The sequence below is a fragment of the Rhinoderma darwinii genome, chromosome 10 (genome assembly GCF_050947455.1).
Source record: "Rhinoderma darwinii isolate aRhiDar2 chromosome 10, aRhiDar2.hap1, whole genome shotgun sequence".
NCBI lineage: Eukaryota > Metazoa > Chordata > Amphibia > Anura > Rhinodermatidae > Rhinoderma > Rhinoderma darwinii.
This window is the reverse complement of record NC_134696.1, coordinates 87,674,772-87,686,189: the sequence shown is the minus strand read 5'-3', so window position 1 is coordinate 87,686,189 and position 11,418 is coordinate 87,674,772. Positions and strand designations below refer to the sequence as shown.

Here is an 11,418-nt window from a genome sequence, read left to right as displayed (position 1 = left end):
GGGCTATTTCACCATCGCCAGCTAGTACCCCATTAAACGTAGCAGGGGTATGGAGGTCTATTGATCCTTCTAATGACCCGGGTAATAGTAAATTGGAGTCTGTTGCATCCCCAAGGTGTACGGGGGAAGGGGGGTGGGAGGCTGAACATTGTTATAAAGAAGCAATGACGTATGCTGTGTCCCCATTAGGGTTCCATTTATCTCCTTCAGTTAAGGATAAAATTTGGACGTTTGATTATGTTAATTTACTCTCTCTTTTGCCAGCTTCTAAAGAAAGAGGATAAATCAGAGGACAGGCGGTGTCCAATACCCAAATATTTTAACAATTGGCTTCAAGCTTTTTGTATTTATTCTAGTATTTTGGGAGAAAAATTACCTGAGAAATGTTCAGGTTTGTTTCAGCATGTAGATATTGTGTTGGAATCTTATAAGAATTTTGGAGGTTTTGGTTGATTTTTATACGATAAGAATTTTAGAATTGTCTGCTTTCCCCTCTTTGAAATGGGGAGTTAAAGATGTTGGGCTATGGTTAAATTTTATGATTCCTCAAAAACCTGTAGCCCCTCTGGATACCCCGCAAGTTGGTTCTTTTGTTCTTTTCGTAAAGGCACATATTTTGCTTTTAACGAATCTCAGTGCAAGTGGCCTCACACCTGCAAATATAAACATGAATGTTCCTTTTGCAGAGGTAACCATTCCATGTCCAGATGTTTTAAAAAAGCAAATCTTCCCTCACAGCCTTCAACAAAAGAGTAATTGGCAAAAAGCCTTGACGCCAGTAAAGATGGAGAAGATGTTGTTTTGGCTCGGTCAGTACCCAAATCGTCAGATGGCACAATTGCTCACTGAGGGTTTTGGTTCTGGTTTTCAGCTTCCTATTTTTTCAGGTTCAGGATGCAATTGGGTGGAAAATCTTCAATCTGCTCATTTGCATCCTGAAGTAGTAGAACATAAAATAGCTAAAGAAATAGAGTTGGGTAGAGTAGCTGCTCCCTTTGATTACCTGCCTTTTAATGATTTTCGTTTATCCCCATTGGGAGTTGTTCCCAAAAAGGAACCTAATGCTTTTGATTTAATACATTACCTGTCTTATCCTGTAGGGGATTCATTAAATTATAGCATTAACAAAGAACTTTCTTCAGTTTCCTACTCCACTTTTGACCAGGCTGTTAGTATAGTGAAGCAGTTTGGGCCTGGGGCATGGATGGCCAACAGTGTAGTGCCAGCGGCGGGCCCTGCATCCAACAGCGGTCCCGGTCGCCAGGTCTCGTACCTTACTCGGTGGCCTCTGCCTCCATGAGGCCACCAACGTCCTCTGTCATCTACAGCTCACTGCTGCCGGATTCCCAGTGCCAGTGCGTGCAAAATTCAAAAGTTACCCAACCACTCCTGCGCTATTGGATCTACTCGGCACAGCAAACTGTATTAAAGGTGCCTTTCTCAGGGCAGCTAGAAATACCCCTGGACTACGAAGTACTGCTACACTTGCCTGTCGTTACCATTCAAGCGCTGAAAGGATGTTTCCTTGAAAAAGCGGGACTGGGAAAAAAGGGATGTGGAGAGGGGAAGACAAAAAGAAACAGGGGCTCCTCTAAGGTAATATTGCTTAGATCAAAGGAATGCAACATGATGGTATGAGAATCACTTAGATATAGGTGAGTCAAACTTAATAGATGGTGCTCACTCTCTGGAGTTGTGCAGAATGGTCGGCACAACTTAACTTAATGACTTCGTATCATAACAGTGTGCAAGCCTCTGGAGTGGTCACCGGCGGCAGGTAAACACCAGGATATCCGGTGAAACATAGTATCCAATGGATTTCGAAAATGGGATTACTCATTCTCCTGGCGCTCCTGTGGTCTCTTCGGGTGTGTATGGTATTCCTTTTGTTTGGAAGGGAACACTCCACAATCCTTTCGAATAGTAGTAGTATTAAAAGTTTTTTTTATATGAAAAGTATAAGATGTACATTACATTAAAAAAATAAAACATAGGAGCTAGGTCTTCATCAGGCATCAGAAATCAAGTGGACTTCAGCAGAGAGGCAGGTGGTGAAAAATAGGCAGATTGAGATAGTGAAGAGGTTACTCATCGCAGGTACACCAGCTTAAAGGGAACCTGTCACCAGCATTTCACCTATTAAACCAGCAATACCTGGTGGTAGAGGGTGAAAAATCATTTCTATATAACCTATAATTGTCTGCTTTGTCAGCTCTGTAGCTTTAGTATTCAGCTTTTTAATGTTCCCACACTGTATGCTAATGAGCATATAAGAGTCAAATATTCCTTTGAAAAGAGTCATAACTTCATTCCTCAAGTCTTTCCGAGTTTTCCCCGCCTCCTTACTTTTGATTGACAGCTCCTCGCCTTCCCCCAGCACACAAAATCCTTGCTTGTGCATTGATGTCCTCTTCAGGAGTTGGCGCACAAAGAAACACCGGATTATTACGATAAAAGGCGCAAAATATTTGCAGACCATTATTTACAGTCGGAGGAGGAGTTTAGGAGAGGGGATAACGGCAATGACCTTTTTATAGCAGCGGCCAGTGAGGGATAAGTAAAGTTCAATAAATGAAATGCTGGTGACAGGTTCCCTTTAACTAGGAAGAGAGGGAAAGCCTATCACCTTCATTGAACTGACTGCTCCAACAATGAGACGGCCTGGTCGTTTGAACAGTCATGGTTTTTCGACGGGTGCAGTTTCCAACTGAATAGTCACTGCCTGGCAGATTGTGTTGCCTGAAAAGGTGAGAGCGAGAATGTTATGGGTCCATGAGAAGAAAGTGCAATTTAGGCCTGCAAAAATATTCAGTTGACAATAGAGATTCTATTGTCATCCTCAGTTCGAAAACAACTGTCTACAGTAGGCAACATTCAGACCTGTTGTCCCTTACAGTTTGTGTTGATAGACTATCTCATGAGTCACTTCAAGGCTATTTCACCAAATTTGTAGTATCTGTCCCCACTTGTGACCAATCAGCGGAATCAAAAGCCCAAGCTTTGTGAAAGACTTTCATCTTGCCCCATGGTTGTCTTGCTCAGCTGCATTCGGATTAAGGGGTTCATTTCAAGGTTTCAAGGGCAGACTGATTCAAGAGCTGTGCCAAGTGTATCAGATAATGAAGAAGTGTACTATAACCTATCACCCCCAGGGAAATGGTGCTTGCAAGCACCTGAACCGGCTGCTATGGCTAAGGACTCTGGAGCTCCAGAAGAAAGAGTGATAGCCAAATTACATTGCTGAACTGGTGGAGGTGTCTAACAACACAGTTCATTGTACAACGTGTTACTCACCCTTCTTGTTAATGTTTGGGAGATATGGAAAGTGTCCTCTCACTAAGATGATGCCGACCTTTACCGAATGTAAAGACTGGACAACTCAGACTTGGATGGAGGGATTTTGCAGAAACATGCAAGAAATGTATGACCTGTTAACTTAACGGCTTGGTCCGAATATACTCACATCTACAGGTGGAAGATCAAGTCATCATGTGTATGGTCTGCGAGGGGGCCAGTAAGCTACAGTGGAGGTGGGAGGCCACCCCTTACGAAATGTTTTGACAGCCCAATCTACATCTGCCAGTGTTTGAGATAAAACCCCAGAGAGAGAAAATAAAAGAGTCCCTTACCCCTACAGGAGAAGCGGGGTACGAAATTATGGCAGAATAAGAACATTCTCAGGTGTGTCAATTATAATCGAATGCCGTTCAGATCATAAAAGCAAGCGTGTGTGGTTGGCGCAGTACAGCAGCGTAGTAGTGAGAGAAGTTTTGTTGAAGAAAATGGGCAAGCAATACTCACTGGAGACTAAATGTACAACCAGAGCCACTGTGGAAGTTGAAAGGACCTTGCGGCCCCACTGCAGAGTGTGGATAGGAGAGTTCAAGCAGTTCAAGAGTCATCCCCATAAGCGGCTGGAATCTGGAGTTGCTTAGGCACAGCCAGAGAGTGTTATCAGCCTTGCAGCACAGATGATATGACGAGCCATAAAGACAAGAAAAATGAAAGAGTTCCTGGTGTACAGCAATCTTGATAACAGTAGAGGTAAAAAGTACAAGGCCACTCTCAAGGTGTGTTTCTGAATATGAAGAGACTGTACAGAGAAGTTGCATTATATTTCGGTTGCTGCCAGTGGCGGATTATCATATGGGCGATTCGGGCGGCCGCCCGGGGCCCGAGGCTCCCAGGGGGCCCATGGCAGCCCGAACCGCACATCATCTTGCAAAGGCACCTATTCAGCGCGCTAGCGCTGCTAACTAACGAAGATGAGGAGGGGAGGAGCAGGGAATTGGCCTGGAAAGGGGTAGGACACGCCTCCCTGACAAGTGCGGGCCGCCGCCATTGAGTAACAGAACAGCGACGGACGGCTGTTCTGTTACTCCGAATCTGCAAGACAAGAGCCGGGCGGTCGGTCGGTCACCGGCGCTGAGGTCAGTACAGCAGGCTTATCCTCCTGCCCAACTGGTTCCCGACCGCTGGCTGTATTTTTACGGCCAGCAGTCAGGGACGGGTCCTTAAAACCCGAGCCATAGACTTTCTACGGCTCGGGTTTTAACTTGCTGCCCGCGCGATCGGGCAGCTGAATGTCGGGTCTCCGGCTGTCAGTGACTGCCGGGGACCCTGAGGAGAAGACAGAAGCAGCTTTCGCTGCTTCTGTCTTCTCCGATGTCTTCTTACACAGCGTTCAATGAACGCTGTGTATAGGAATAGAGACAGCAGCAGCGGCGCTGTCTCTATTCCTCCCGGTGATCATGTGACTGGTCACATGATCGCCGGGTGCCGTTAGTGGCAGGCTGCTGCTGGGTCTAACTAGTCCCAGCACAGCCCTATTAGTGACAATCGTCACTATCAGAGGGCTGATTTCCCCTGTAACTGGGGCTGCTGTGCAGCTCCAGTTACAGTGGAAAAACATGGTGTAAAAGAAAGAAAAAATATATATAAAGTTCCCCAAAGGTCTTTTTTGACCTTTGAGGAACAGACCACAGTAATAAAAAAATAGGAAAGTAAAGTGCAAAAAAAAATGAAATAATAAATACGCATAAAATACCCACCCCAATAAAAACCGTCCCCCCCCCCCCCCGCCAATCATTGTTGTAACGCTAGCGCTGACCCAATTACCCTAATATAGACATGTAATATATTAACATTTACGGTAAACAATGACGATTACAAATAAAAGGTCTATTTTAGGGTAAAACTATGTTATTACCAAAAAAAATAGCTGAAACGTAAAAAAGCTTATTTTTTTACTATTTTCAAACTTTATGAATAAAAATTCTAAAATAGCAAAAAAGGTGTGTATAAAAACGATAAAAAAAAAGAAACCTGCATTGTCTACGAAAAAAAATGTCGCAAAAATCACGTCGTTTTTATTTATTTTTTATAAAAATGTGTGTTTGGTGCAACTTTGTAATTACGTTTTATTAAAAAATATTTTCGCTTTTTGAGATACAGCTGCTTTGTATCCTGTATCCGTCAGGTCAGCAGGACTGACGGGATCAGTGAAACGGGCCCTGCGCTAAATTATAATCTTAGATGTGATAGATTTGAGGTGGATCCTGCGTGTCACTGATCCTGTCAGTCCTGCTGACCTGACGGATACAGGATACAAAGCAGCTGTATCTCAAAAAGTAAAAATATTTTTTAATAAAACGTAATTACAAAGTTGCACCAAACACACATTTTTATAAAAACTAAATAAAAACGACGTGATTTTTGCGACGTTTTTTTCCGTAGACAATGCAGGTTTCGTTTTTTATCGTTTTTATACACACCTTTTTTGCTATTTTACAATTTTTATTCATAAAGTTTGAAAATAATAGTAAACAAATAAGCTTTTTTAAGTTTCAGCTATTTTTTTTGGTAATAACATAGTTTTACCCTAAAATAGACCTTTTATTTGTAATCGTCATTGTTTACCGTAAATTGTAATATATTACATGTTTATATTAGGGTAATTGGGTAATATATATATATATATATATATATATATATATATATATATATATATATATATATATATATAAAATTATGATATAAAGTTTTTAAATGTGTACATAACCTTGTGGCACTATATACAAGGGGGAGCGCTGTGTGCCACTATATACAAGTGGGAGCGCTGTGTGCCACTATATACAAGGGGGAGTGCTGTGTGCCACTATATACAAGGGGGAGCGCTGTGTGGCACTATATACAAGGGGGAGCGCTGTGTGCCACTATATACAAGGGGGAGCGCTGTGTGCCACTATATACAAGGGGGAGCGCTGTGTGGCACTATATACAAGGGGGAGCGCTGTGTGGCACTATATACAAGGGGGAACGCTGTGTGGCACTATATACAAGCGGGGGCTGTGTAGTGCTATCCACAGTGGTATGTGTGTGGCGTTCTTTATAGGGGGGGCTTTTTGGTGCTATTTACAAGAGGGGGAGGGCTGTGTGGCGCTCTCTACAGGGGGCTGTATGGCACTATCTATATGGGGCTGTGTGTAACGCTCTCTACGGGGAGGATGTGTGATATATAGAGGGGGCTGTGTATGGCGATATCTATGGGGGTGTGTAATATCTACAGGGGCTGTGTGTGGCACTATGTACAGGGGGCTGTGTGTATGTGGTGTTTTACAGTGTGTGGTATTATTATATTCAGGCACGCAGTGTTTGGTGCTATTATATTTAGGGGCACAGTATGTGGCACCATGATAACTTTATTTTCGTTTATAGGTGTGGAAATGTTGGAAAAGTGAGGAGACGTCTGAGTGGCAAATTCTGCAGAAATGAGTCATGGCCGGGAGAAGTCGTCATGAGCGCTGGACCGGATGGAGAAGAAAAGAGGAAAAAAACTACTAGAATCTGAGACGTCGTCACCTGTGAGTCACTAGATTTATAGAGAATCTGTCACCTCTCCTGACATGTTTATTATAGGAATCCTTGTATTTCACAAAAAGTCTTTCTGCAGTCCAGGACTGATAGACAATTCCCCTTGTCAGGAGGTTGTGTCCCTGCAGAGTGTGATACTCTCAGTATGTAGGGACACAGCCCTGTGACAAGGGAAATCGTAACACTGTTAATGCTTGCCCAAAAAAGTAGTGTCAAAAATAGTTACGGCGCGGCAGGGCGGCGGTAAGGAAGGGGGGCCCAAGTTTGGGTAACAGCCCAGGGCCCATGGTCTACTTAATCCGCCACTGGTTGCTGCTATCTGAAAGAGGTTGTTATCTTATAGAGACTGTTGAGGTGGTGCTAGCACAGTTTTGTTCCTGCCACTGTATGAAAGAGATTTTGCTATTAGTTGTTAAGGAGAGTCAGTTAATTAGTGAATCCATGATTTACTATTTCTTAAGAAGTGGATTATTGCAGAAAAGAAACTGTTAACCACACAGTGAGTCTTAGGCTTCTTTCACATATGCGTTGGGTCTCCGTTGATTTTAATGGTGACTGATCTGGTGCAAATGGTTTCCGTTTGTCACCATTGTTTAAGGGTTCCGTCGTTTTGACGGAATGAATAGTGCAGTCAGTATTGATTAAGGCAAAACGACGGAACCCTTAAACAATGGTGAGAAACGGAAACCATTGGCACCAGATCTGTCACCATTGAAATCGATGGTGATGCAAACGGAAACCTATGGTTTCCGTTTCAGTTTGGATTCCGTTCATTGGTTCTCCTGATGGAAGGCTCCAACGGAACCCATCAACGGAGTCCCGACGCAGATGTGAATGAAGACTGAGACATATGTCGTCAATCATACTGCACCTTACAATGCCTGACCCTAATATCTAAGCCTGTCATCTAACCCCTGAATGACACCTGCACTCTACACTGTACTGGTTTATTTAGGAAAGCTGTTTTCACAGAGGTTGCCAAAGATTGTTTTAGTTGCAGTTTTTGCTTGCTGTAATTGAATATCACAAGTTCAACCTGCAAAATAGAGCTTACTCCCCTGTGTGTCGGTGGAAGTCTCATTTAGAGGGTCCTTGAACTCCTCAACATGTCTGTTATTCATAGTTTGACCACTTGTTATGAAAAAAGGTTGAAAAGAAGAAATACTTCCACTCCCACTTTGTGCTAGATTTTATACAGTCTTCTCAGTGTGTTTTTGTAGAGTCTGACAATACCACTACAGATGCAAAAGTAAGTCCATTCAGGACACACAGCGAATAGATACTTTTTTTTTTTCATAGAGAAAATTATTTACTTGATATCATTCATATATCAACACATTCCTCAGCATTGTACAAAGATTGTATTCACTCCCATGAGTCATTGATCCCGGAGGACTGTGACCATAAATCAGGATACCACAAGTGCAGGAGTACACGGATGAAACCTTTCTGAGAAAACCGTACATGGACAATTTAGGGTATGTTCACACGAGGGCGTCCGTAACGGCTGAAATTACGGGGATGTTTCCGCCTGAAAACATCCCCGTAATTTCAGCCGTAACGGCATGTGCAGGCGCTTGAACGCCGCGTCCATTACGGACGTAATTGGCGCTGCTATTCATTGGAGTCAATGAATAACGGCTCCAATTACGGCCAAAGAAGTGACAGGTCACTTCTTTGACGCGGGCGTCTATTTACGCGCCGTCATTTGACAGCGGCGCGTAAATTACGCCTCGTGTGAACAGACAAACGTCTGCCCATTGCTTTCAATGCGCAGATGTTTGTCAACGCTATTGAGGCGTTATTTTCGGATGTAATTCGGGGCAAAAACGCCCGAATTACGTCCGTAATTAGTGCGTGTGAACATACCCTTAGCCAAAAATCTAATTTATCTAGGCAAATTAAAAAAATTAATAATTAATTAAAAATTCAAAGTAAAATACAGGATGTCACTCATGTATAACTCACTGATTTAATAAATTAGCAACATTTATTGTGAATTGTTAAATGATAAGTATAATAACAGGGACACATGAATTCTGCATTTCAACTTAACTGGGATATTGTTATCTATAGTGTCCATAAAATATAGGGCTAGATATAGCACCATCCAATCTCCCTGTAAAATGATGGCCTAGAGCTTAACTTTTCCCATTAAAAATATTTATCCCCCATCCACAGAATAGGTGGTAAATATTTGGCCACTGGGACCTCCACTGATCACGAGAACAGTCTTACATTGCAGTTCCTGGGAGCCCCATAGGAATGGGGCGGTAGTGCACATGCTCGACCACCGCTCCATTCATTGGGGCTGCCGAGTGCTATCTTTAGTAGCCCCATAGAAATTAATGGAGCGGTGTTCGATCATGTGCACTACCGTTCCATAGGTCTTCCAGAAACAGAAAGGTAAGCCTGTTCTCATGATCTGTAGGATCCCAGTGGTTGAACCCCATTGATCAGATATTTATCACGTATCCTGTGAATAGGGGATAAATAATAATAATCGGAAAACCCCTTTAAGATTAATTTGATCTCAAATTCAATTGCAAAGATTTTGCTTTCTATTACTACATGTAGCTACCACTTTAAACTGCTAAAAATTATATTAAGTGTCCCTGATACAATGTTTAAGATGGCTACAAGGTGGAGCTACATGAAAGTTAATAATCACCTTTAAGATATATGTCCAACATTCTGTGCTGATACATTTTGTAATATATCTTTATAGCGGTCGGAGCTCCAAATCGCCTCCTTAGACAGAAAAAAATAATAAGATTCTGGCTGTCTGTAACTGCCACTAGAGGGAGCTTTATGCATACTGTTTTATTATTAAGGTCATGCTAGCAAGTTGGACGTCTGCTGCCATTGTACCAATTTTATATAAAAGTGTAGGACCCCATTGAGCATTAGTCATAAAAAAATAATTCCACCCAAAAATTTACTTTATAGGATGTTTCTTATTTTTGAGTAGTTCAGACAGGTCAGCAGGAACAGCAATTCATTCTGGAGGGTAGAGTGCTTCATACTTCACATACTTCAGGTACGATGAGTCAGGTGCACTGTAATTAGTTAGATGCATTGTTTCACCACCTGCCAGGCTTGCAGCCCAAATACCAAATGTCCCAAATGTCATGATAGTGTGGTTACAGTGGGCCAAAATTGCAAAGTCTCGAGCAGGGGAACCTTCAATGCCATCTCCAGCAAAGTAAACATCTCCCAAGGAATTATTAACATTCTGCTTACACCAATCCATCCCATTACTGGCCACCACAAATATTGGGTTCTGGTACTTGTTCCTAAAGTAATCTGTGGCCTTCTTTAGGTAATTTTTGTCCGCTAAGACTCCTCTCTTTAGTTTAGTAAAGAGTTGCACATAGTCCCCTCTACGAACATGAACTCCGACAAATGTTACGTTTTTCCGATTACCCCTCACTTGTGTGAGATAAGCGTTGGCTTCATCTCTAACAAAGTCATGAAATGTAAATTCTTGTAAGACTTCATTCTTCATATTATCATAAAAAGTCCAGGAGGTCAGGCAACCTTTGAGTTTCACATTGTCCCCTGTGATATTGCGGTATTTGGGACTCATCCAATTATGAATTTGGTATTCCTTCCATTTAATACGCTTATCAGAATCCTGAGAAATCAAAGGTAAATTAATTTTGAATAGTGAGGAAAGATCCTGATACATCACAGGCAAAATGTAAGCTCGATAGCCATTCATTTTTGCTAGAGCGTAGAGAGCTGCATACTCCCCTATCTGGTTCCCAAAGCGTCCTTGAGGTAATATAGTCATCATACCCTTCAATGGTCGGATGCTATCTGAAGAAATTTGAGGTAGATTTTCTTTACTGCTGGCCTTACAGGGAGTAGAGAAAATCCTTACACTGATAGGAGAATTGTACCAATAGGACAAATTAATTACAGCTAAAAATCCCAGGAAGATGAAGATCAGAATACACTTCTTCATGTTTGATGTTCGAGGCTGATCAATACTGCATTACAAAAAACAGAGATAAACAATTAAGAAACTGAAGACATAAAAAGCAGGCAAGCAAAAAGCATACATTATTTTATGACATTCTTGGAAAATTGGTGTAGACTAGTGATGGCCAAATAGTAGATCACAATCTAGCAATGGACCTCAGATCTTAATATTTGGCCACCAGTATATTCTATTACAAGCTTCAACACAGAATTGTGAAAAGTTCCTCCTCATTAGTGTTTCAATATGCCTGTAAGGTCCGGATTACAGAAAGGACCAGTGGCGTAGCTAGGTTCTCCAGCACCCGGGGCAAAGATTCAGTTTGGCGGCACCCCTGAAGCTCTTACCCAACATTTCCTAATTCCTGTATTCCTAATTAATGAAACCATTTGTACATTTTACAAGTGATATAGTTCTATAAGGGAGTTACAGAAAAATAAATAAAAAATAAATAAATAAATAAAGAGGTCAGTGCCGGATTAAAACAGATTGTATAACTGAGGCTAATGGGAATATATGGTAACATAATGAACAGCCTCCTCTTGTAGATAGTGCCACAC

General features: G+C 42.0%; 1 protein-coding gene across 1 annotated transcript; it reads right to left on the bottom strand.

The window, feature by feature from the left end:
* Nucleotides 1–9,856: 9,856 nt before the first annotated feature.
* Nucleotides 9,857–10,843, bottom strand: LOC142661543 (galactoside alpha-(1,2)-fucosyltransferase 2-like). Its single transcript, XM_075838958.1, has one exon. It carries the CDS (start codon nucleotides 10,841–10,843, stop codon nucleotides 9,872–9,874), a length of 972 nt encoding a protein of 323 aa, XP_075695073.1. The 3' UTR covers nucleotides 9,857–9,871.
* Nucleotides 10,844–11,418: the final 575 nt, after the last annotated feature.

Bases quoted from the DNA above. Each gene is read 5' to 3' on its own strand.
- LOC142661543 (XM_075838958.1), bottom strand. From the start codon at position 10,843: ATGAAGAAGTGTATTCTGATCTTCATCTTCCTGGGATTTTTAGCTGTA.